Source organism: Chaetodon trifascialis, chromosome 15 (genome assembly GCF_039877785.1).
Source record: "Chaetodon trifascialis isolate fChaTrf1 chromosome 15, fChaTrf1.hap1, whole genome shotgun sequence".
In the NCBI taxonomy this organism is placed as follows: Eukaryota; Metazoa; Chordata; class Actinopteri; order Chaetodontiformes; family Chaetodontidae; genus Chaetodon; species Chaetodon trifascialis.
In genome coordinates this window covers 4,068,338-4,095,392 of record NC_092070.1, presented here as the reverse complement: position 1 = coordinate 4,095,392, position 27,055 = coordinate 4,068,338, and the positions used below count along the sequence as shown (strand labels likewise).

The following is a 27,055-nucleotide window of genomic DNA, read 5'->3' as shown; positions in this document are numbered from 1 at the left end:
TTCCGTTTCAATATTAGGATTTATTGCAATTTGTGTTTGCTTTTTCAACACTAGATCATGGGAAACAGCGGAATCATACACTTCTAGGGATCATGAGTCACATTTCCAAAAACTATGCACATCACACGTCAGTCACAATACTTAGGTTATTCAATTTTCTTTCTGACTTCTAGTAAAGTTTGAACATGTTTTCTTTAAATCTCTGGTGTTTATTGCAGACAGTCACATTTCGACGTGAATAAGTGGGTAATTAGATGCATGATATGTGTGTATTTGCATTTCCAGAGCCACATGTTAGATTTGAATGAACCTCAGTGCGAATGCAGAGGATGTGTCCAGTGAGTTTAATCAGGATTGCTCAAAGGCATCTTGAGCAATGAGGCCACCAGTGTTGGGCAAGTTACTTTCAAAATGTCATTTACTACATATTACTTTCAAATGAAAGTAACAAGTTACTTTACAATATTACTGAGTGTAATGTGTTAGTGATTACACAGAAGTACAGCTAGCTTTATATTTGGCCATACATTAGGGTTGTTATTATTATTATCCCTATTATGGCCTTGGCATAACCTGGCCTCTATGGTGATGTTGGATGCTTGGAAAATAAAGACTTGACGTAGTTTTAATAATCGTGGGGTATTTTGGCTCACACTTTTCTTGCAGCTAGCAGGACAGCTAATTGCTAATAAACTTACACAACGCTGTCACTTCATGTAAAGCTGATAAGGTCGTGTTATAGAATATTATTAATGTTAAGACATTGCATTTCAGAAAGTTTGAATTTCTATAATCTGTTATGATACGTTAGAGCAGTCCTCTATGTGCCTTTATAACTGGCTAACATTACGTTAGCATTAGTTTTTATGTGTTGTGTAACCCAGGACTCAGATCTTCTTTCAAATACTGTTGTAGAATGGTAAATGGTAAATGGACTGTGTTTAACTGACGACCACTCACAGTCCGTCTGCATTTGTCCATTCACACTCACATTCATACTACGTGACCAGGGCACCTGTTCATTAAGAGCCTTAACCATTCACACACACTTGTCTGTTTAGCATGGGGGTATAAAGCTTTATGAATGCTGAACGTACAATACACCATTTTACAAACCATGTTATAAGTCATGCATGATTCTAAAGGTTTAGAGAGTTTTGTAAACCCTTATAACTGCATTACAAAGTGTTATGTATGTGCTTATAATTTGGACTTGCAAAAATTGCAAAAGTGCATTCCAGAAATCAATCCAGATGTTGGACTGCTTAATGAATGCTGGATCTAGAAATGCACAATACTTGAGCGTTTTTATGTGGATGACTGTCTCATGTCTGTGGTGCCAGAAGCCACTGTGCTGTGTCAGGATCTAAGAGAAATGTGCATCAAGGAAGGTTTCTGCCACACAAAATGGGTCAGCTACAGCATCAATGTCCTCAAATCAATTCCAGATAATGAATTGGCCTATGAGGTAAAGAACCTGGACCTCAAACAAAACAAACACGAGAGCCCTTGGAGGCCACTGGTGTGTGTAGTCAGACACCTTTCAGTTTAAGATCACTATGGGGAGTTCTTGCAAGAAGGTCCTGCAGGATCTGAGTTGGAAGAAAAGTGAGGACCTACTGCTGCGGAACGAGAGGAACCAAGCTGACTGCACATTCATGATAGGGAAGACCAGAGTGGCGCCTTTAAAGCAAACTACCAATCCACAGGTATAGGGCTGACTTCATCAACAATCACTGTGAAAATGGATAAACTGCTGAGAAAAGAGCTACAGTTGGAGGTAGCTAACACACAGACTTTCTCCATGGCCCAACAGATGAGTGGCCAAGAAACCCTGAATGTTGTGAAAAGGTTACATCGGATGATGAGGACATAGGGCATGCAGGACGGAACCACATGCTTTCTAAAGTGTGTCAGACAGAGTGCTCATGGATGACTAGACGTTGGCTATTTCCTACCATCGCAAGGAGATGACAAGTGATGGAGATCCACACAAACAGACAAACTTCGGTCGGATGGAACGTGAGCCGCGAACATCCATTGACAAGATGAATCATGCAAAGATTCAAGGTCCTAATACTTAATCATACTGCAATGATATAGATGGTAAATTACAAATCTATGTTTATTATACTTAATTTTCCTATTAAAACTACTACCCCCTACTACACTCATTAATTATTACCATGATTATAAGAGTGAAACTGACAAAATCTTGATAATGATGCAATAGTATCACACATCACAAGTATTAACCAGTGGTCCAGATTCCCCCTCATAACTATGACACAGTATGTCGCATTTTTAGTCATAAGATTTCATATTTTAAAAAAATGACTACAACATACAGTATGTGACATGATCTCTGACTGTGAGAAATGCACAAATTTGAATATGTCTCATAATCAAGTCGGAATTATTAGGGAGAAAACTAAATGAAGAAAATCTGGACTGATAATACTTATGAAATAATATCTCAGAATTAGAGAAGCTTTCCAAAAATTATGAGAAACAAAATCCTAATTATAGGATGACAGAAGAAATTAGGTCATTTTTCACAATCATAAATCTCATTACAAGATACAAAATAAGAATTATGAGATAAATGAGAGATGAGATTACTTTATTAGTAATCATATATCTCATTATCATGAGGGGAAAAAACATTAATGAAAAAAATATGGATAATAATTCATAACTATTTGAGATCTCATTATGTGCAATGTTAGTAAGTATGAAATACTGAATCATAATTAAGATAACAAAAGGTTTTTGCTGAAGTGGCAGAAACAGGCCTCCATAGATCTCTGTCTGTTGAAAGAAAGGTTGTGTTTTAACCAAGGCACTTTCATGACCACAGCACGAGATGGCAGTAGGTGCTTGTTTGTTATTGTTATTATTTGTTTATTGTTGTTATTTTTCCATTCAGTCACATTTTTTCCTTGGGAGCATCTCACACTCTTGAGCTTAGACATGGTTTGTTTTGGTCCTTTGAACACACCTTTACACTACCCTTTAAGCATGAACTCTTCTACAGCCTGTGTGTTCATTTTGTGATCACATCCAAAAAACTAAAAACTACTAAATTACTTCTGCAGATAATTTTTAACCTCTGAATCATTTTACTTCATGTTAGTTAATTGCAGGTCAAGAAATCTTTTGAAAATAGTAATTTTGAGATGAGAGCTGCATAATCCAGGTAGTCTGATGCATGTTGGGACATGAAAACAACCGGTGACTCATTGCATGTGTTGGATGTTACCGGCACGTCTTCTATCTCCAGGGCTGCTGTCAGTTAAGCACAGTATGTGATGTTACCAGTGGAGCTTCAGCAGCTCCTGTCCCTGTGTCAGTACTGTTTTTCCAAGACATGCAGCACTATTGTCTTTTCAAAATCTGCTATTTCTTTATCACTGTACAAAAGAAGAACATGGCTGTGAAAAGAGATAAACCATCAGAATTGGTGATATGGAGTTTATGAGAGATAATATGTGCTGAGTGAACAAAAAGAGATCAATAACCTGTAAATGAAATAATAAACACTGAAGCCTGGACGGTAGAAGGACAAACTTGTTCTGGAACTGGAAGGTTGCTGGTTAGGTCCATCTCAGGTGAAAATGGATGGAGCGTATTTGATAAAACATGTCAGATCTTGCTGTTCTCCAAGTGGGAGTCGATGTGTTTGATCAGGGCATCGTCAGGGTAACCAGTTGGGAAGGTCAGCTGACACAGAGGACAGCTACGAACAGCACTCTCCTCTGACTCCATCCATAGCTGCAGACAGAGGAAGACACAGGCGTCAAATTCCCGAACCTCAAATTACAGCAAAAACACAGAATCTGATGTTAATTTTCACCAAAGCTTACACGGAAGCTGTGTAGTAGTGCCCAGCGGAGGATGTCAGTTTGTTAAAAATTGCCAAGAAGTGATTTTTTAAAAAGCTGCATTGTGTAACATGTCAGCTATAATAACATAAGGCGATAATATGTCAGTGTTGCTTGTACAGACTGTTCTGCGCTGACTGACCAAAAAGTTCCACTAAAGCAGCTTTAAACAATGTTTTGATACTCAGATATGAAATGAGCCACAATTTGTGAAATGAAAACATTTTTTGCCCGTGCATCCCGCTTTGAACTTGAACTGCAGGAAATCTATTGGTTGCTTTATGTAATTCTCATCATTGTTTTCTACTCACGTTAATGGACGGCCATGACTGAGCATGCTCAGTGTTCATGTAGGGAGGCAGATGGCAGGAGAGGGTGGCAGGGCCCTCAGGGGCCGAGAAAGAGGGATGGTGGGGCTGTTTCCTAGGAGACGGAAACGAAGGGTGTAGGGGCTGTTCCCTCGGAGATGATGAGCCAATCCCAATTGCACCAAGTGTCCGAGGTGGGCTGGCAGCCGGTGATAAATACGTACACACATCCTGCGAATTTACACAACACACACATCTTTATAATGAATAACCACACATGAAAGCCATGAGAGAAGCCAAACACATCATTATTATCTGCATCACCTCTTCATCATCAGAGGACTGTGGTGGTGTCACCAGTGGGGTGGGCTCAGGCGGGTCGTCAAGGCGACAGAAGTGATGTACCTGGATGAGAGGAGGGGCAGGGGAGAGCATGATGATTACCAGAATACAGTTTCTTTTCTAATACAACACTTCCTTAAACATTTCTACCTTTTATTAAGTATGACATGTAGGTTTGATATGTTAATGGATAGCTGTGAAGGTGGTGATTTAATTACAAGCAACTATTGAGTTTTTTTTTATTTTGTCAGGTAATTAAGTAAGCGTGGAGTATCTGTGGCAAAGTATCAAGTAACTGCAAGTAGGAGTGCTGTTAACTTACATGTGTGGGAATTTGCAGCTAAAACATATCATAGAGTGCAAGTCAAAAAATCAACCGCCATAGACTTCCACTGAAATAAACACAGGCATGCACAGCCTCACCTGCACAGCTGATTTGGCACTGCTGCTTGTGGCTGGAACTGTTACCTCGTTAGTTATTCAGTGTTATGATGCAGCGCTCTGGCTGGCCATTCACACCCATCCAAAATGGCTTGTTGAATTTGAAAAGTGGTAATTATTGATAGTTGAATGCAGTGTGTGGTCCAAATGCAGTGTGCTTCTGTATGTAGGGCTGTGTTACTTTCTGGGAATCAGGGTTGTAATAACAATAATAATAACAACTTTCATTATTGGTATTTTTTTAATTACCCAGAGTACTAACATGCCGATTTTTCGCAGGTAATGTTAACCATGTTCACAGTCTTAGACAGTATGCTAATATTTGCTAATTACTGAACACAAAGTCCATTTTTTCGAACGAGATTTTCTCATCACATTCATCTAATGAAGGTATTTGCTTTATTTGTTAATTGCCTACTTAACTAATAAAAGTAATTTACTAGAAACACTTATTTTCTTGAAAAATAAGGGGGCATATAAGACTGTCAACAATGGGGAAACTCTCTGACTTAATAAAAGTAGGTGAAAGCTCTCTCTCACCTCAGCAGCCAGAGGGAAGCCGAGGTCCAGAGCACAGTGATGAGGACTGCTGCTCAGACTGCTGCCCCCACCTCTCTCTCCTCCCCCTCCTCCTCCTCTCTCCCCTCCGTGAGCTGAGGCTGGTCTGACCAGGCCCACCAAGGAGGTACGGAGCTGAGCTGTGCTGTGGCTGTAACCCTGCATCTCCCCCAGGAGAGACCTGGGCTTGGGTAGGGTGGATACCGGATCCCTCATCAGGCGAGCTGGGTGTCTCTGGATGGCGGACGGGTCAGATACCTGGGAAAGTGGAACAGATTAAAAGACATGTCTATGCAGTAAATACGTAGTTTCACTACAAAACTTCACAACATATGAAAAATTGCAACTCTAATTTTCCAGCGAAGTTACACCAAAATCCAGACTCACCTCTGAGTAACTACGACGACCCTGAAACTTTGCTCGTAGACGGCTGCTGGTTGGCTGATGGGAGTAGGAAGCAGGGCCGTCACTTGGGGAGTGAGGCGGAGAGGTGGTGGGGAGAAGCCTGTCAGGGGACAGTGAAGGGCGCTGGGGGGAGGTGGGGGAGAGACGCTGAGGAGGAGGGGGAGGACGAGAGACTGGAGGAAGAGAGAGAGAGCAATGATGAAAAGATTTCTGGCTGAAACACATTTTCAGCTGCTACACTGACTCTGTGGTGTGTGACTGTGTGCCAGCTTCACTGTGTGCATGTTCGGTTTTGCCAAGTGATAATGCAATTGGCTCTGCAGGGTTTGGAAGTGTAGACTATATTAACTGATACTGAATTCATTAACAGGATCATTCAAAATGCAGGATCATGGTTGTAGATGGAGCTGTTATGGTTACAGAGGCTGTGACCCCATGTAGCCCTTAAACCGAGGCGCCACTCAGGTGACCTACCAGGCTCCTGTGACACGTGTCGCAGAAGGTCACCCTGCTTCATAGCCAGATTGCGAACACGCCCCAGCTCCTCTGTTAGCTCAGTGTAGGCTAACGCTAGGTTCACCCTGCAACACAAAGAGATTGACTGAGTAAATATATGCATACAGGCTGACACTTATTGCAGAGTGATATCAAAATATTCTCCTCTTTGAAATGAGACTCACTGTTCGTCCCCAGCTTTCTTTATCCACTCGACATCACAGTGCTCACAGTGTGGGGACAAATCCTGCGACTGACAGAGAGACAGACGCAAAGCTGTGGTTAGGGCTGTGCTTGTCTAACACATTTTTATTTATGCATATGAATACATTATACACTGCATATCATCCATTTTCAGATCTTTCTTGAATTATTCATCATACATTGTACAAAGACCTAAATTATTGGAAACAGATGAAAATGAGTGCCCACCCCTTTATAGAAATTACCATCAAATAAAGAATACATTTGCAAATAGTTACTAAGTTACTGAGGAATCCTATTGTCTCTAAAAATGGCCATCGAATGTGACAAAAAGGCCCAAAGTCTGGAGGCGTGCAGCAGACATAATGGCTCTGAGGTTTTTTAATGGTGCGCTCTACCTGTCTCTGTGCCTCCTGTAGCTGGGCTACCTCCTGCTGCAGCCTCTGAAGCTCGGCCCTCAGCTCCTGCTCCCTCTGACAGGCTCCCTCGGCCTGGTGCCGTGCCCCCTCCAGTTCAGCCTCCAGTCGCTGCAGCTTCAGGTCTGACAGGGCGTCCAGACTGCGTGAGCTCTGGAGCGTCGGCCCACGGCCCTCTGATGGCACCCACAACACTTTCAGTCTGTTTCATGTTTACTCTCAAGTCCTAGTTTTTCTTAAAGGTCACTGCTCTACAATGATATGAATGGCAGAGTAAACTTCAGTTCCTAAATCAGTATCTGTCCTTTTAGCCATGTTTAGCTGAACACTTACATGGCTGAATATTTATTACGTGTAGATGTTTTAATACCTGTAGTTGTCATAGTTGTAGTAGGAGAAATACTGTGTTTAAAGAGTTTGGATGGTGCTCTCCATTTTTTTACCCACTCCACAACCAGAAATATAAAAGCCAATTGGTGAGGAACTGACTGCATGTTTGTCAGTTCTAATGGAGGCTACATACATTATTGTAGAGGGAGCAGATGCCCTGGTTTGACTGGGATTGTCCTGGTTTCAAGCAGAGTGTCCCGAGTCCCAACAAATATCTGTAAAACACTAAAATGTCTCTGTCTGTTTTCAACATTCAGTGCAGAATTGGCTGAATATTCACCACAGTTAGTGGAGGGTGAGGATGGTCAGTGAGCAGGTGCAGCCACACTGCAATAGTCAGCCACTGCTAAGAGTTCTATAGCTGCCAGTAACAAACCAGTAACTAACTGTTAGCACTGACATTATCACCAAGCTGGCAACCACAGCAGCCACCACCATGCCATCTCTCCCTCCGTCTCCTCTCCTCCACCACTACCAGAGCCTTGGTCACAGTTTACACCGCCAGCAGCTACCTCAGAAACGGATGGCAGCTGTGCATCTATTAGCAGCCCAACTGCTTAGAGAATTAAACAGTGGGATTGCATGAATGTTTGGTACAATTAGAGGCTCTGGTTTGGGCATTTAAAAATACAGTCACCCCACAAGTTCAGTTACGTACACTCGTAACCTAACCCAGTGTTAATTCCAAGAGCAGGAGTAGATCATATCATTTGATTTGGGGCCGTTTATACTCCTTTAACTTTAAAAGTGAAACATCCATCCATTATCTATACCGCCTATCCCTTTCGGGGTTGCGGGGGGCTGGAGCCTATCCCTGCTACAATGGGCGAGAGGCGGGGTACACCCTGAACCGGTCGCCAGCCGATTGCAGGGCCACATGCAAGGACAAACAAACATTCACACTCACACCTACGGACAATTTAGAGTCATCAATTAACCTAATGAGCATGTTTTTGGTCTGTGGGAGGAAGCCGGAGTACCCGGAGAGAACCCACGCATGCACGGGAAGAACATGCAAACTTCACACAGAGAGGCCCCGCCTGACCCGGGGATCGAACCGGCAACCTTCTTGCTGTGAGGCACGCACACTACCCGCTGCCCCAGCGTGCAGCCCTTAAAAGTGAAACATATTATTTGAAATACAATCAATTATGCTGTGTGGAGTACAAACAGATCCATGACTTATGGAAGCCAGTGCACAAGCTCGTTCTTTCAGAACTGGTCTACTGAAATCAGTGAAGTAGTCTCCTATGAGCAAAACTCTGAAGTGTTGATAGATGAGACAAATATATGAAACAACTGGGAAAATATATCAAGTCAGGTTTCAGGTCACGTGGATTGACCTTAGTTTTATCTTTTTCTATCTATCTATCTATCTATCTATCTATCTATCTATCTATCTATCTATCTATCTATCTATCTATCTATCTATCTATCTATCTATCTATCTATCTATCTATCTATCTAGTATCACAGTAGCAAAGCAGTTAAACAGCATTAAGTTATAATAAGAGTCAAAACCCACAGTCTTTTACGATGATATAAAGTATGTATCCATTACATGCATATTTAAGACAGAGTTCAACTCAAGTCTGACAGCATTTTCAACCAACTTATGAATCTACTGTTATCAGCTAGCTCTGGAATCTGGAAGGATGGTTGTCATTCCAGCCGACACTATTAATGATCGACAGCTAGACGTGAGAAGCTGCTTTCTCTCGTCTCAATTCAAATTGTTTAAAAAAATATTATGAATTTTGGTGATTAATCTGCCACTGCCATCACGGTAAACTGCATATGTGCTGTGCAAGAAAGGAAAGCTTGGCACATGTAACAGTAAATGAAGGGGAGGAGAGCAAACAGCCACTTGTATATGTTGTATTTTTAACTCCTAACTGAGTCATGTCGTAAGAACAGTGAGTGGTACTGCGTTCTGCTACTAGTACCTTTATGAGTGTATTTCCCCTCTTACGACTCTTAACATGACCATGATCCAAACAGAACCCACCTCTGGGTACATCCAGGCTGGTGTGCAGGTGAGACTGATGTTTGTCTTTGCGGAGTTGAGCGCTGAGCTTCTGAAGGGATGTTTCTCTCTGTCTGAGAGCCGACTCCAAACCGTGGATCCGCTCCACATGCTGCTCTGCGAGAGTCGTCTGACACACACACACACACACACACACACACACACACACACACACACACACACACACACACACACACACACACACACACACACACACACACACACAACACAAATACACATGTGAAATGGAAACCCACATTGCTGCTTAACATTGTGTGTGTGTGTGTGTGTGTGTGTGTGTGTGTGTGTGTGTGTGTGTGTGTGTGTGTGTGTGTGTGTATGTGTGTGTGTGTGTACCATCTTATCTAGGTCTCTCTGGACATTGCTTTTCTCCAGGTGAATCTTCTCATAAGCCTGAATGACTTCCTCCAGCCTCTCCTCTCTCTCCTTACTCTTCTGCAGCTGAGACACAGGAAGAGAAATCTCAAGGATTTTGCTTTATATTATTTTTGTTCTGTCCATATAAGCCACATTTACACCTCATTTCAAGTTTCTCCTATCCAGACAAGATCTGAATGAAGACACTTTCACTTACCACACAAATGCGTCTCCTCGTGGAGACGCATATAGCATGTACTATACTGAACCACAGGTGTCACTGATAGTGTGACGGTCAGTTCAGCTCTGACTCATAATTCAACACTTCCTTTTTAAAGGTATGTTAAAAGACAGCAAAAGACACAGAAACAACATCATAAAATGACAAGTCTGTCAGAAATAATAAGCTGCAGAGCTCTCGGCCTCATGGACTGCTGTTCTCTGAAACAGCTGATCTGTGTGATTTTCAGTGCTTCAGCTGCCATTATCACAGGGACTCTATTTCCTCTGACTGCACGCTGATTCTATTCATTTTTGCATGGATTTACACCTTTCCAACATCTGGCAAACCTCCTGCAATCACTTTTTGATCCATCTCTGATGCTTTTACAGCGCATTTACATTTTTTTGATGTTCCATAACCATCTCACAGTCACACGAGACAGGAGTGTAAATGAGGTCAACTATTAATAGTAGTAGAAGTAGAAACTGTATGGGGAGAGAAATGAAGGTTCAGTTGAACAGTAAAATGATTTCCCAAACTGCTTGTTGTAAACATCTATTACAGTTTACAGACCTACTTCTGGATTCGACTCTGACCTGCCTCTCGTACACAATTGCACACTCAGTTTTCCTGTGCAGTGAGGGATCATTAGCAACCCTGTGGCTGTGCTCATGTTTTTGGTTTGACCTCTGAAAAAAGCGTCTTCAATAATGTGGCTAAACTGTCGGCTTGATGTTGTAATGTGACTGCTCGAGAATGTTGCCTCTACACTCGACAATATTTCCATGTTCCCACACTTCTGCAATTACTTTGATAAGAACAATGCCGATGATATTACAGAATACCTCCTGAGTGAGAGAGTTGATCCTCTGCTGGAGGTTGGTGGTCTCTGATTGGATGACACTGGTGTCCTTGATGATGGGCTCACAGGAACAGCACACGATTCTCTCCTCTCCAAATTCACTAATCATAGGAAACTGGAGGACAGGAGAAGAGAGGACAGGAGAGGAGATTGACTCTCACACATTCACACCTCAACAGTGTCTATGTTATTCTATTTTGTGTGGGCTCATTTGTGTGTACTGTGTGTGTGTGTCCTGCTCTCCACCTTGACCTCGTAGTGTTTGAGCTTCCTCTTGATGCTGCTGTTCTCCCTCTCCAGACTGGCAAGCCGGGTCTTTATGTCATGATAGGCGGCAGCCAGGGCCAATCCTGATGCTGGGTACATGTCCTCTGGCAGCCGATTGGCCGACCAGCTGATCCCAGAAACGCCCACATCATCTCTCAGCCCCTCTCCTCCTCCCAGCAGCCCCAGCTCTCCTCTGCGGAATAGATCCATCATCAGTTAGCTGTAGGAGAGGTAAAGAGAGATTTGCAGTTAGTTAATAGACTGGATGTTCAGCAGACATACAGAAAGCCTAGCCATGTCAGCTCAGTGAGTCACTTTGCACTCTCCACCTCACACAGCAGGGGCACTAATGGCAATAAATCTGCAGAGCCACATGTCCTGGCAGAGGTGACAGTCAGAGTGTGTGTGTGTGTGTGTGTGTGTGTGTGTGTGTGTGTGTGTGTGTGTGTGTGTGTGTGTGTGTGTGTGTGTGTGTGTGTGTTCAAAGCCAGGAGCCCACTGGGCCCGCCAGCCAAAGGTTTGGTGCTTTCCATCTGCTACTGTAAAATGCATCCCCTCTTCCCCATCCCCTGCCTCTCACTGGCGGTTTCCATCGTTACGGCTCAAAACTCATCTCAAAAAAGAGGAGGAGGAATCTCATTTCAAAATGACACCTGCAAACGATGCGATCAATTAGGATTAATGATTCGATGTTTTGTGGGGCATCCCTGTGCTGCTCATTCACTTGCCAGCAGAAAAGCTCAGCCACGACTTCTCCAGAGCTGCGGACCTCCAATATGGTTGACAGGTGTGACGACGTGGGTCCTGACAGACTGGATTTGTTGGCAAGAAAAACATACTGTAGAATAACACCAGCCTTACCCTTTGAAAATCCAAGAATCTAAGAAATAAACAACTGTGTAATGAATAATAATTTGTCTGATATGGTTTTTCCTTAAATTATCTGATAAAACATTCTTAAAATGAGCTTCTCCCTCATTGAAAAAGAATAAAATAAAATAAAACTGAATCTATGACACAACAAAACTGAGAAGTCCATCCTCAATGTACTGTATGTGACTTGGAGATATCAGGTTTATGCATCACACTTACATAAGATGAGACTAAAGGTTAGCACAGAGAAAAAATTCCCCACACTCTGCACATACATCATTCTGCACAATGAAGCTCTAACATCACAGTGAAGGAACAATAGGCAAAACAAATCTTTGACTGATGGGAAACTTTCATGCATAAGACATACAAATTTGGCCACCACAGTCACTGCAAGGGTGTTACGGCGCGACCTCAGTGTAGCATAAAAGTGGGACTCCCCTCATCCCAGTCCCAATAAGCACCAGCAACCAGAGATTTTAGCGCTCAAAGTGTCACAGTCAGGAATCAACCCACCTCCTTTGCTTTGCAGAGAGATGTGCACACACATTCAGGAAATATTGTTGTATATATTCTTGTTTTTAACTGCATGGCAATAACAGAAGCAGCAGAGAAGGAGGGATTCTGCTTGACTGCAGTGAGGGCAAGGACAATGGCAGAGACTGATGACAATCACATAGCCAATCAGAGTGGCTCACCTGCAGCCCATTAGACTGAGGCTACGTTTACACTAAGGGAAAACGCAAATGTTTTCATGTGGTCTGGCCTCGTGTTTACACGCAAACTGAATTTTTAAAAACTCCGGCCAAAGTGAAGATTTCTGAAAACGCTGGTTATGTGTCGGCGTGTAAACAGGGTTAAACGGCATTTTAGGTTCCGAAACGTCACAACACGATTGAAAATACTTAACGTCATGTGAACGACCTATGTTTACACTCGCACCCATAGGTTTGGCATAGTCATGATGGCGCTCGATGGCGTATTTATCCAGGTTTATGTAAATTACAACATTTTTGAAAACGATGTTGTGTGCACAATGTTATTTTTGAAAACGGAGGCGCCAAAATATCCCTTTTCCATATTACCCTGCTACGTGTAAACGTAGGCACAGAGCCACAGCAGGTTCACCAGAGAGAGGGAGATCCAGGAAATGGCCACTCGGTGAAGAGAAGAAAACTGTATTGTAGTAGCTGAACAAACACCCATGTTTCTGTAGATTTAGGCTACAAAGAATGATCATTTTTCCCACACGCAGTTAGGATTTCAAACAAACCTGTCTAAACAAGATGGCAGTAATCCCAGGCTCACCTGAACATGGTGAAGTCACAGGTATAGAGGAGATCTGAGCAGCAGGTCTATGAGAGTAGGGTGGAGCGTGCAGCTCTGAAGTGCATTAACATTTCACACATGAACATCTAACATACGCTTCAGAACAGCCACACACAGGCACGCATCCCCGTGCTACAGTATACAGTGTTTAACACTCATGTCATGAAGCAGCCAATGTTCTTCTGAGTTAAGACTGGCAGAACAACGAGAGCCGAAAAACGACATCTATATTTTTCCCTGACATCATGCACATGACGTTGTGCAAAATCACAAAACCTCTTAAACTGTGTTCAGACTGAATACCAAGTGAATTTGAGAGGCAGTGCAATTGTACATAATGCAGAGATTTGTGTTGACACAAGTACATGCACATTTTCCCTGGTGGGCCAAATTAAGGTGAAGACATGTACATGAGGAGCAGAGGATTGGTGTTTATCCTGAGGCTTTTGACTCCACTGTACATACAGAGATGAGAGGAAAAGGAGAATGATCTGTGAGAATATTCCAGAAAAAAGTGGCTTAAACTCACTGACTTCATGGGCTGATTCCTGAACATCCACACTCAGTTTTGCTCATATCCAACAAAGGGAGGGACAAATGGACTTAGAGTGTGCAATTACTGAAATGCTGCAGGTGTTGTGATGATGAAACCAGTGTGTGACTGGTCTCACTTCTAGTTTAAACAGAATTAAAGGAGATGAAGTATCTTTGCTCGCCTCAGTGAAGCTGCTTGTTGCTGCTCGTCACTTGAATTTTGACCAGCTGAGCTGTGTTCTTATATTGCATGCAAAAGTGATTGAACCGCAAATCGCTGCATGCAGCTACATTTCTCTTTTTGTTGTTGTTGACTTTCTAAATGTTGCTAAAAAATAAATGAATACATAAGCACGAGAAATAAAATTATAAATAAATAACAAATAACAAATAAAGAAAGTGAATTGAAACACTGATTGTATTACCAATATTGCTATTGACTATAATGAGGCAGTCCAGTGGGTTTTGTGTTTGACTGCAGGGGGTTGTGGGTAACGCGGACTGTTAGTCCATTAATAAATGAAACAACCATGTGATGAAGACATATGGCCCTGCTCTGATCTGCCCTTGGCTGATACTGTGTGTGCATGTGTGTGTGTGCTCCTGCAGAAAAAGCCAATAGAGCTGAGTGAATTGTGTTGAAAACTGAAGGGAAATGTTGAGGAAGAGCTTGATAGACAATAGGTACAAGCAGTGTGTGGGCTGAATGTGTGAGTGTGCGTGTGAGAGAGACAGTCTGTGGGCTGTGAGAGTGGGAGTTATCTGCAGAGAGATGCTTTGACCTCTCTTCCTCTGCAGCTGCCTTTAGGCTCACCACCCCCCCCCCCACCCCCACCCCCAACACACACACACACACACACACACACACACACACACACACACACACACACACACACACACACACACACACACACACACACTTTAACTATTTATTTATGTCCACTCCATCGGAGTGAACAGTACAAGGACAAGCAGTTCTCTGGGGTTTAAGTAGCAGCAGCCATATATGATGGTTACCAATGATAGCAGAGACAGTACAGTACACATTTCAAAATCATGTAACCCCTTTTATGGGTATCCCAAATTGCTGAAGCCCTCTTACAACTAACCTGTGAGTAAAGTGCTTCCTAGGCTGCCAAATATGAAAACAGGAACACTTCCAAAAATCATTGTTTGTGAACTCAGTTCATCGCTGCAGCCACACATGCAAGCTGAAACTCTATCATGCAAAGAGGAAATGTACATATAAACCAGATCCACAAATGCTGCTGCCTTCTCTCATCCAGAGCTCATTGGAGATGAACTGAGGCAAAGTGGAAAACTGTCCTGTGAATTGATGAATCAACATTCTTTTTGGAAATCATGGATCATGGTATGGAGGTGCATTAGTCCACATGGCATCGCTAACCTGCACATTTGTGAAGACACCATTAATGCTGAATGATGTATACAGGTTCTGGAGTAACATGCTTCCAAGAAGACAACGTCTTTTCCAGGGAGGGCCAAAACACATTCTGAACATATTCCAACAGCATGGCTCTGTAGTGAGAGAGTCCAGATGCTAAACTGGCCTGTCTGCAGTCCTGACGTGTGACCCACTGAAAATGTTTGGCTCATTATGAAATGTAAAAGACGACAAAGGAGACAATGAACTGTTGAGCAGCTGAAATCGTACATCAAGCAAGAATGGGAAAACATTCCACTTTCTAAATAACAGCAGTTGGTCTCCTCAGTTCCCAAACACTTACAGAGTGTTGTTAAAAGAAAAGGTGATGCAACAGAGTGGTACACATGAGCCTGTCCCAACTTTTCTGAAATGTGTTGGTGGCATCACATTCTAAATGAGGATATCAGAAATTTCTCACTTTCAATGTTTGATATGTATTATTATTATTATTATCATTATTATTATTGGGGCTGCACGGTGGCGCAGCAGGTAGTGCGTGTGCCTCACAGCGAGAAGGTCGCAGGTTCGATTCCCGGGTCGGGCCTTTCTGTGTGAAGTTTGCATGTTCTTCCTGTGCATGCGTGGGTTCTCTCCGGGCACTCCGGCTTCCTCCCACAGACCAAAAACATGCTCATTAGGCTGATAGGTGACTCTAAATTGCCCCTTGGTGTGAGTGTGAGTGTGAATGGTTGTGTGTATGTGCCCTGCGATCGGCTGGCGACCGGTCCAGGGTGTACCCCGCCTCTCGCCCGTTGACAACCGAGATAGGCTCCGGCCCCCCCGCGACCCCAAAAGGGATAAGCGGCATAGAAAATGGATGGATGGATTATTATTATTTAGTATTTTAGTTAAATATAACAGTATGAACTGACCAGAACTGGAACCAGCTGATCTGCCATGGATAAACTCTGTTCTAGTAGTGAAACAGCACTGAGGACATTTTGCATGAACTGAGATTCCTTCCTTCCTCTTTGAAATGCCAATTGGCTCTAAACCCTGGTTTTTGGAAGCGTCAGGCATGGCTGCATTGTTATTTGGGACTGGTAATCTTAAAAAGACCATGCTGGCCATGCTGGAGTCCTCCGGTGTCTCCGATGCTGGGCTTAGCATGAAGTCTGTTAGCCCCCTGCCTGTCCCAATTTCTAAGACAGCCAGCTGAGCCTGCTAGTTTTCAGCTAGCTAACATCCAGTCCACTAGACTCCAGTCTGCACCTTGGCCTGCTAGCATCCAGCCCACAAACCACCTTCCAGCTCAAGCTCCTGAGTTGACTTGGCACCGATCTGCTAGCCTCCAGCCAGTTTTTGTTCATGGGTCGGCCTTGTCTATACCTGAGTCTGATATTGCTCCTGTTCTTGAGACTGGATCAGCTGAAGTCTCTTCAGTCCCTGGGTGAACTGATGCCACATCTCTTCCTCACCTGCTAATCACCCTAATTTGGTGGCCCAGCCACCACCTGTTCCTGGTTCCCAGTCAGTGGTCTGGCTTACACCTGATCCTGTGCTGCAGCACTTTTACCAGATAACGGAAACCTGATCCCATGCAGCTTGGCTTGACTTTTAGCTCTTCTCTTCTCCTCAACATGTTTTTCAATGTGTTTAGTCACAGTAGCTCTCAAAGGAATAATGTCTCTAGTAGGGATGTATATCTCCACCACTGAGGCCGATTCGATACGCATCTCGATACGCAGCCACCGATAGGATACATTAACGATACACTGAAGCCTCTGTTGATGTGATGTGATGCGATTCGCTCCCATTCAAGATACAATGCGATTCAAAAATGATTTGATAACCATATGACTTGCTTACAAAGAGATTCGGTCCAATATAATGTGATCCAGTTTGATGCAGTTAGTTGTGGTACGAGAGTGTGCCCATATCAGATTTCTTATAGCACAACTCTGCTTTACTGTCTGTATCACTTTGAGAGATGTGTGTAATATTTAGTTTGTTTTTACTGAGCAAACCAATAAATCCTATTTTTAAAAAAAACATAATTCAGTATGTATAGACAGAGCATTAAATTTAATTTAGAATAAGCAATCCTTACTCCGAATTATGTTATCCATCTCTACAATTTTACAAAACGTCTAAAACTTCACAGTTCAACAGTTTCAGAAAGCACCGTATTAACAATGTGCATAGTCAGGTTCGTTGTGCTACTGACGTAATACGCTGCTCGGCATTGTTTGCAGATTGCATGCGTTTTGTCCAGTTTGCCTTCTCGCTTGAAAAAGTGTGGCAATAATATAAAATATTGCCACACGTTTGACTTGTGTGTCTTTTTCGGTGCACTGAATGTCAAAAATATTGTGGTTAACTTAAAGTTTTTTATAAGCTGTGGCCACTGCTAGTAACGTAAGGAAAAACTACAGGATCCAATTGTAAACTGGAAACAAAACAATAGGCATGCCCCACGCACGTGTTTGGTCTTGCCTGCTCGCTAGCTGTAAAAGAGTAGGCTACCGGTTTGTGTGGATGTCAAGTGCGAAATGCCGAAATAGATGCAAACAAGATTCTGAATGGAAGGTTTAGTTTCAGAAAGTTGCCAGATGGGTCGACTGACAAAACCAAAGTTATCTGTGTGTATTGTAGGTGTGAACTGAATTATCACCGTAACACATCCAGTCTGAAATACCACTTGATGGCCAAACACACGGCGAATGTGAATTCTCCACCGACTCCATGTCAAAACCAGGCGACAATGGATGGCTGTCGACAGAGGCATATGGATGCTGTTATGTTCAAAGAAAACGTAAGAAAGGAAAGTTTAAGCCATGGTTTAACTGCACTATAGGCTGAGTTCTAGTTTACAATGATGTGCACTTTGTAAGTTTATCTTGTATCACCCTGTTTTGATCCCTTAGAAAGGGTTGTTGAAGGGGCTTTTTTGTAACCAAGCATTTATTTTTTTGTCATCTGTTTATTGACAGTGTTAGATTGTGTGAGATTTGATTCATTGAAATGTGAATGACTGCTCAAAGTGAGAATGTTAGTGTAAACTATAACACTACATGTTGTTGTTTTCAATAAAAAACATTTGCACAAAGCAAGCCTAACCACTTTTCCATGTTGATAAGAGCATTAAAATGATAATTCAAGAACATTTAGTATAGATAAAAATGTGCAATTAATTTGTGATTAATCGCGAGTTAACTATGTCATTCATGAGATTAATCGCAATTTTAATTTTAATTGATTAACAGCACTAGTCTCTAGGTACCTGAATCCCTCACACTGATTGGCAGCATATCGTAGACGTCTCAATCATAGGGCACACCAATTGGCTGATGGCCTTGGACTGGATGCCTCACACAGAACATCGGTAATGTTCAGATTGTTGTTCATAATGCGGACCTGTAGTGAGTGCTTTGTGCACGTGAACACTGACACAGTACTGGAGTTTCTACCACCATTAACAGTAAAGAAAACCTTAGAAAGTGAGAAAAAAAAAAGGCACATTGCTAAACATCATAAAAGAAACTCAATCATGAAAAGCAATCGAGAGAGAGAGAGAGAGAGAGAGAGAGAGAGAGAGAGAGAGAGAAATTCTTTGAGGACATGGCACCATATCTGTGAGCACAGCTGAGGGCTAATTCAATGTGTGTGTGTGTGTGTGTGTGTGTGTGTGTGTGTGTGTGTGTGTGTGTGTGTGTGTGTGTGTGTGTGTGTGTGTGTGTGCAGTCTTGCTTTTCGGTACTTGTAAGCCCCAAAACAGGAGCCCACTCTTGGCGTAGGGTTCAACAACTGTGGGGACCAAAATGCCAAACCCCACAACGTAAATCCTAAAAAAGAAAATGAATGTGTCTATGTAATGTCCCCACAAGTGATAAAAACACAGCGTGTGTGTGTGTGTGTGTGTGTATGTGTGTGTGTGTGCGTGTGTGTGTGTGTGTGTGTGTGTGTGTGTGTGTGTGTGTGTGGAGGCTTGGTGCACACTTACACAGTGAGCTCTCAGCTAGAAAGCAGAGAGAAACAAAAGCAGCAGAAGACTTCAAATGAGGGTGACAGAGGCACAAAGAGATGAGACGAGAGGGAATTAGAATAAGTGACGAGGACAGAGTGTGACAGAGAGAGAGAGAGAGAGAGAGTGGAAGAACAGGGAAAGAAAGAACAGGAAAGAGTGAGCGTAAAGAAAACAAGGTTAGGAAGAGAACTTTCTGTTCTACTACTGTAGTCATGTGACTTTTCACCATGAAGACTACTGTGACTTCAGGGTGTGTTCAGGTCATTTTGTGAAGCTTCGCTGTGGTTCAGGTTTGGACTGTGCCAGTACGGCTAATGTTAGCTAATGCTAATGTGCAAATTTTAGATTAGATGTTAATGTTTTCATCAAAAAATGGTCCTGTTTTTATGAGAATTGCTTACTGACACGATTTTGAAATGATGACATGTCCGTGTCACGCCTGAAGTTAATGCTAAAGAAAATGATGCATTACTTCTGTTGTATTGCTGTAACCATGGTAACATTTTTCTTACACTCTATATCTACGATTGGTGCTGACAGGACTTTTTAAGCAGTGCTGTAAATCTCAAACTCCAAATTAGTCTGTTTGAATTTCAGTTATTTAAAGTGCTACACAAGAGCTCAAATCTTAGACCTTTCTGGTCTAAATTAGCCAAACACAAGTATTCCTTGTTTGGTGTAATAACAATGCATTGTGCTTATTATGTTCATGTCTGTATTTTGTCACCATCAAATGTTAAAGCTGAGTTTGTGGCAAAGGAAAGATTAACTTTGGGTTTACATCAGATGTTACTGACATCGGTCTGCCATGGTGTGTTCCAAAGATGGGCTACTAAAAGTGCATGGTAGGTATTTGGCCATATGCGCTCTGATGTGTTGTTTCATAGAGACTAACGTGGATGACCGGCTGAAAAATATTACTTCATCACCAAGGCTGGAATTGAAATAAAAAAGTAAGTATGAAGGCAGAAAGTCGGGGTACTGAGGAGGCTGCAGCATTCCCAAAAACCAGCCATTATACAAACCATTTATAAGGTAAACGAAGTATAACCCTGAGGCCTAATGTCACTCCACAGTTCTGTGGTTTATCAGTGAAGTGTATGAACCACACTGCAGACTGGAGTCTCTGTTTACTTTGACATCCAGATAGATCCTTGTTATATGCACTCTACTGCTCGTCTGTATCCTCACTGCACTGTACCACTGTAAACTATGATGACGTGGATGTGGGTCACATCTCTAGCCTGTGTCCACGCGCTGTCTGTCCCTCTTTGTCTCCTTGCACTTCTCATGCATTAGTTCCATGTTGTTGACTGTAGCTGCTTTGGTTCCTTTGACATACAGTAAGCAGGTCTTCAATTTGCTGTAGTGTACAGTGTTCTCAAACTAGTATGATGATATGAAAATAACTGTTAAATATATGCCAGATGGGTATAATGTGTTAGGCTTACAAATCCACTACTGTACATACCCTCAGGTTGGTTCAGGAGGTAAAGGGGGTCGTCCACCAATCAGAAGGCAGGTGGTTCAACCCCCGGCTCCTCCAGTCACCACATCCAAGTGCCTTTGGGCAAGATACTGAGTCCTAAATTGCTCCTGATGCTGTATCACTGGTGTGTGAGTGGTCAAAGTAGACTAGAAAAGCACTATATAAACGCAGTCCATTCACCATTTGAATTAAAAACATCTCATCTATCACGATTTCTTGAAAGACAGACTCCTGTGTTATGGTTAATATGCTGATTATGATCTGATTGTAGGTCTATGCATATATTATCTTAAGAGCAAAGCCCTTTGAAATGCTGACTTGATGTATTATGGTGGATACAGTCTGTGGATGTGTAATATTACATGTTGATCATTTGTTATTGTAAGTGGCCAAACGGTGCGTCACTTTAAATGTTGCTGCCACAAGGAATTGTGGGACAGCATTATCAGGTTAATAAACACCTTTTTAGGTTACGGTTTTGCAAGCTTATTCAAAAATGACGAGAAGAGCCAACGTGAGCCGAGAAGAATGCACATCAGGCACACAACACACTGTGTGACACACAGTATGTCCTCCCAGAAAATGCCCATGTCTTTGTCTGACCTTCAACTTCTACATTTGCATGGATGATTTTATTGACTGTTGCACAGTATGCTTATCACAGATACATCAGTTAGTTTCTCCACCAGAGAGCAAGTTTACTATTTGTTCGCTGGAAAACTGGTCAGAAAAATTCAGTATAAAGTAGGTTGAGCTCTAGTTGGGACACCTATGAAACTCTCTTAAATACTGATGATGGTAGGAATAATTTGTTAAGTTAAGAAAGCTGATTAAATGCTTCCTAAAAGATAGATAGAAACTATCTGCAGCATTTAGTTTTAGTTTGTTTTTGCCTTATTCTACTAAACGCACTTGCAGTCAGGTCTTCAGCACACACTCTGTTGTTGTAGGTCTTCCTCTGGCCTCACCTCCCACACATGTACACGCAAATACCAACCTAAAACCTGCTCTCCAAACCCCTTTATCTCCCTCTACCTTCTGCAACAAACAGTGGTGCTGTTACAGCCAGATTCATCTAAAACAAAGCTCACTGCTCATCTTGGCCCTTTTTGGACTTCATCCAGCTGCTGTACCAGAGAGTGATTGAGCAGACCACCCACCTCCAGCTAGTTTTAGGTCTTCAGATGGAGAGGAAAGTGTAGTGAGGACAAAATGGCAGGTAAGGCAAAGTGAGTTTCAGTCAGCCTCCGTAAAACACAGAGTAATGCAGATGAATTTGGGGGATAAAAGAAAGCCAAAAAGCCTGAAGTTCTATTGTGACATTTGAGAGATTTCAGGAAAACTGATAGCTGAGGTTTTTAATATCAATTTCACTAATGTGATTTAAAAAAAAAACAAAAAAACAAAAAAAACAACAACAACAATAACAACAACAACAACAACTCAAAAGCACTTAAAGAATGAGGATATTTTCTGCACCTAAAATTTGCAGTTGCATCAAAAACCTTCTATTAACACCTTTTGCACATAAATGTCACGTGAATTGAGGGCCAATCAACTGAGACATATAGTTGATCAACCAACTAACAGGCTAGTAGGCTAATTCAACTAAATTCTTCATAGTAACCAATGCTAACATGTGACTCCTAGCTATTGGTAACAGTTCTATTATTTAAGTGAGTAAAGCTTTATCTATAAAGCACTTTTCCAAACACAGTTACAAAGTGCTTATTCTGACTTCTTTAAAAGAAAAACAAATCAAATCAGAGCTTAAGCTTTATGTAAAAAAATGTAAATGGCCTGAATCTGACACTTTATTGACACCAGGATTTTTTTAAAAAAACGTCAAATTTTAATTAATTGTAACTAAGATGTTATTTGTTTGGATTTTTTTAAATGCAGCCCAAGCAAGCAGGCTGTAGATTTGGCGGAGGCATTTGCAGTGCCTCTGCTGCCTCAATGACAAGCTAACTTTATTGTGAGGCAGGTGCAAAGTCAGCACACAGCCTCACATTTATCCAGGAATTAACTGACAGCTTGCAAGTGCCCCCCAAGTCCAAAGCATGTGCGTAGACACAGTGAATTTTAAATGTGAACATATCATTCAAGATGGAATATTTAATTTTTCCACAAGTTGATAGGCAGTTTGAATTAAAAAAGCAGTGACTGCTTTAGTCAGGACCAGCTGCATTTGGACTGCATAGCAGAACTTCTTCAGTTTAAACTGGAGGCTGATGAGATTTACTGAAGAGCTGTCTTACATGTTGGGAAACAGTTTGTTGTCTTACCCTTAAACAGCCCCTCCAGCACAACTGAGGATGCTAAAACTCTCAGACTCAAGCAACAAACAGATTCATGCTGGAAAGATGTAAGCACAGGTAGATCTGGTTACTGCAGCCCTTTGACGGAAACTTTTTAACTTTTAACCAGCACCAGGATGAGGTGCCACTGATAACGGGAATATACACACTGTGTGTAACTGAATGCCTGCCTCCAGCATCTACACAACCTTATCTGTGACAGTAGCTGCATCGCAAGGATGCTTAGAGGCAGGAGCTACACAGACTCTACACGCACACCGATCAGTTCGCTTTGTACTCTGGTGACAGGGTGCACTTGATGCGTTCATCAAACAGCCAAAACAGGCAGCACTTATTTTCAGGTTGTGGAAGACGACTAGTGGGGCTTGCTTTGGTTGTTTGATAAACTGATGAAGTGCACCCCTTCACCAGCGCCCACTGGCAACTGCTCAAATCCCATGTCTCAAGAACCATTAAATGGGACTTACTCATGGAAAAAAAGAACCTTGCGAGCAGCAAAAAAGTGGCGGCAGTTCATTTGCCCTACTTAACATGGTGCATCCTGCAATGTGACTGTTGCACATGCATACCTTGTTGATGCTTTCACGTTTCATGAGACAAAAACATTCCCAGTTAAAAGACTAAACTATGCATTCCAACAGCTCAAATATATCTAATTTGGATGTATTTTATTTACTCTCTATAAATGCTAAATTTAAGACAAGACATTGTCCTTATAGAAGCATTTCTAGATAAGAATGATATTAAACACAAATTCAGTCATCGGTCAGATGAAGTGGTCAACTCCAACATGCTGCTATTTGTGACACATGAGGTAACACTAAGATTAACACTTGAATGGTTTTAAAGAAAACAGTTTGACCTCATTCAACACAGCGTTCACACAGACACACACTTGGTGAACTGGCTCAGTCAGCTGAATCGATTGGTTCTCCCACCACTGTCAGAGAATGTCTGGAAAGCCAGTGAACATACAGCCCATTAACAGACCTGTGTGTGTGTGTGTGTGTGTGTGTGTGTGTGTGTGTGTGTGTGTGTGTGTGTGTGTGTGTGTGTGTGTGTGTGTGCACGCGTGTTAATGCAGCCTGTTCACCAATGCATGAGCAGTATGGTGAGGAGGTCACTGCACAAAGTCATCTCTCTGACTCCCACTTAATCACGCTAAACAGTGATGTGGACAGAGAGGAGGCAGACCAGGTCACTGATGGAGGAACAAAGCAGATAGAGATAAAGACAGCAGATCTGAGGTCGGTCCATGTGTCCAAGCTAATGCTGTTTTAATTAATCATCATATCTGAGTCAGTCTGGCACTGTGCAATTTGGTGCATATTTCATTTAGAAATAGGCTACTACACTGGTGACCATCGTCCTGGAGTGTCCTATGGTTAAGAAGACAAGAGTCTCCATGCAGGGGCGCATGCAATTATTAGTAGCCTAAAGAGGGACCATTTATTCGTTTAAGATGAAATATTGCTGATACAAATATTTCAGCCAAGCAGCTTCATTCTAACATACCAGTCAAAAAAAAAAAAGAAAAAGAAAGTTGTTCAGATGTTCGGTGGGACAAAGGCCAATATGAACCAACTACAGGAAGTCATCACTCAACTCTCCAGGCGCCAATTCACCCTGCACCTTCTGAACATCCCAGAGATCCTGTTTTCAGGTGATGCTCACTCATGCTGCAGGACTCCCCCAGCCACAGGGTACTGACTGGACCACTCCCTGGTCTGGCTCCAGGAGGGAACTCTGGGGGGCGTTTCAGAAAGGTGCAAGCCTGGTTTAAGAACTGCTCGTTCATGACTTTAACCATCAGAATGACTAAATATTTTGTCCCCTATGTGATTACAAATATTTTATATTACAAATATATTTGTTTCCCAAGTTGCATCTCTTTCTGAGTCAAAACAAAGATGGGAGCCTGCCAGTGAGCTGGATAGGAAATTGGAATTTGTGAAACTTTTGGATCATTCAGCAGAAGGAATATTTTGCCATTCAGCTGGTTAGATTCTTTGAGGATTCTGAAAGTACAATATGTAATCTTACCAATCTTCAAGGGTTTTAAAAGTGGTTAATTTGGTTCCCTTTTGCAGAAATGATTCGTTTCGCGACCAGAATGTATGCTCATACATGAGAGGCACAAACTGGGGCTACTGAAATGCACGCTATCTCCAATCCTACACAATATATGTGTATGAAAGGGAGTTTAAAATGTAGCTGCGTTTCCTCTCATCCCAAGTAACATGCCGCAAAACCTCATCGTTACCACAGATTTCTACATTTCCAGACAGTACCTGAACGCCACACGGTCATCCACGCTCTGCAATTGCGCTGATGAAGCTCGCCACTCAGGAAAAATGTCCCCGTTTGTCTGTTACAGTCAGGTATAAATGATCATGACAAGCCACAGTATAACCAGCCCAGCCTTCTAAGAAACATCCCCATAGCGCCGCATAGCGCATCTGAGGGACGGAAGAGTTTCCGTCAACCTTACCGGAGACATCTTCCCTCTGCCACATTCTCTCTGTAACCTCCATGTATCTGATATCTGTGCGGTATCCTTATAATATTCATTACAGCGTCACAGCTGAGCTTTTTTTTTCCCGCATCCACCTCGGCGCAACCAAAACATCCGAGCCTGACCCTCCACCAAATCCCGAATATCTGTTTTCACAAGGCTTATAACGGAGAAAACCGTAGATCCAGACAGAGTCCAGCAGACACAGAACAGGAAGTTGGACAGAGGACACAAACGAGGGTCACTTACGTCTCTGTCGAAAAGCCATGAAGATGATGGTGCTGATGGTGCTGAGGATGGTCGACATGACTGGAGTCTGACATCAGCAGTGGAAGCTGCCGTGTGTGTGTGTGTGTGTGTGTGTGTGTGTGTGTGTACCCCCACCACCATACAACGAGAAGGGGAGGGGTGAGAGAAGAGATGAAGACTTTCAGTCCTACGTTGAAAAGACATTCATAGAGGAACATAGAGGACACTGATACCTGAACCACATTACAGTCCACATTATCTTGTATTGGTACGCAGTTGCTTTCAGGAAATAGGCCTACACTGCAAAGAAAACTATATATAGAGTAGAAAATGGGTTTGATTGTACATAGTTTTTGTTTCTCTGCCAATCAGTGTGAAGTGAAACCTAAATAATTCATGTCCTTTCTGCATTCATGAAGTTATTAGATCTATATGGATTCCTTTACAATGCGAACTATGCAAAATGTTCTATATGTTCCATGTTTTAGCCCGTCTGAAAGAGATAACCTACCCAAATATATAAACTTCCATAACTCACTACATGGCTTTAGTTATTTGGAAATTCAGATAATTTCAGACATAAATAAATGACAAGATTCCAGGCACGGGCTGCTGTAGTGCGCGTGCCTCACAGCAAGAAGGTCGCAGGTTCGATTCCCGGGTCGGCCTTTCTGTGTGAAGTTTGCATGTTCTTCCCGTGCATGCGTGGGTTCTCTCCGGGTACTCCGGCTTCCTCCCACAGACCAAAAACATGCTCATTAGGTTGATAGGTGACTCTAGATTGCCCCTAGGTGTGAGTGTGAATGGCTGTGTGTATGTGCCCTGCGATCGGCTGGCGACCGGTCCAGGGTGTACCCCGCCCCTCGCCCGTTGACAGCCGAGATAGGCTCCGGCCCCCCGTGACCCCGAAAGGGATAAGTGGCATAGAAAATGGATGGATGGATGGATTCCAGGCACTTGTGTAACATGTCGCTCAGATGAGGGAATGTCATGTGTGGAAGCTCTGAATTCAGTCACTCTTTGTATCCTGCAGGCAAAATATTGTATCGCTTTTACCGTGAAAAAAAAGCACCAACTGTTAATGATGTCGGCTGGCCATGGAAGAAGTGGCAAACAGTAATCAGTGCTGCTA

At 42.5% G+C, this 27,055-nt stretch overlaps 1 protein-coding gene across 2 annotated transcripts; it reads right to left on the bottom strand.

Moving 5' to 3' along the window:
* Positions 1–2,921: 2,921 nt before the first annotated feature.
* Positions 2,922–26,033, bottom strand: LOC139343632 (TANK-binding kinase 1-binding protein 1-like). 2 transcript variants are annotated; one of them, XM_070981379.1, is made up of 13 exons: positions 25,924–26,033; positions 11,179–11,419; positions 10,916–11,047; positions 9,827–9,931; positions 9,452–9,599; positions 7,036–7,229; positions 6,619–6,686; positions 6,413–6,519; positions 5,921–6,111; positions 5,516–5,791; positions 4,517–4,597; positions 4,196–4,423; positions 2,922–3,774 (listed from the first exon to the last, which is right to left on the bottom strand). In XM_070981379.1, the coding sequence occupies exons 2-13, from the start codon at positions 11,410–11,412 to the stop codon at positions 3,646–3,648; spliced, it is 1,893 nt and encodes a 630-aa protein (XP_070837480.1). In that variant the 5' UTR covers positions 11,413–11,419; positions 25,924–26,033; the 3' UTR covers positions 2,922–3,645. The 2 variants fall into 2 exon arrangements, with proteins under 2 accessions (XP_070837480.1, XP_070837481.1); XM_070981380.1 differs by having other exon boundaries at positions 11,185–11,419.
* Between the last annotated feature and the right edge of the window lie 1,022 nt (positions 26,034–27,055).

What these genes read in the sequence shown, in the direction of transcription:
- LOC139343632 (XM_070981379.1), bottom strand. Translation starts at nt 11,412, where the DNA reads ATGATGGATCTATTCCGCAGAGGAGAGCTGGGGCTGCTGGGAGGAGGA. An exon ending in TCAAACACTACGAGGTCAAG is followed by an intron (nt 11,048 to 11,178) that starts GTGGAGAGCAGG and finishes CCTGTCCTCCAG; the next exon opens with TTTCCTATGATTAGTGAATT. An exon ending in GTCGTCGTAGTTACTCAGAG is followed by an intron (nt 5,792 to 5,920) that starts GTGAGTCTGGAT and finishes CCACTTTCCCAG; the next exon opens with GTATCTGACCCGTCCGCCAT.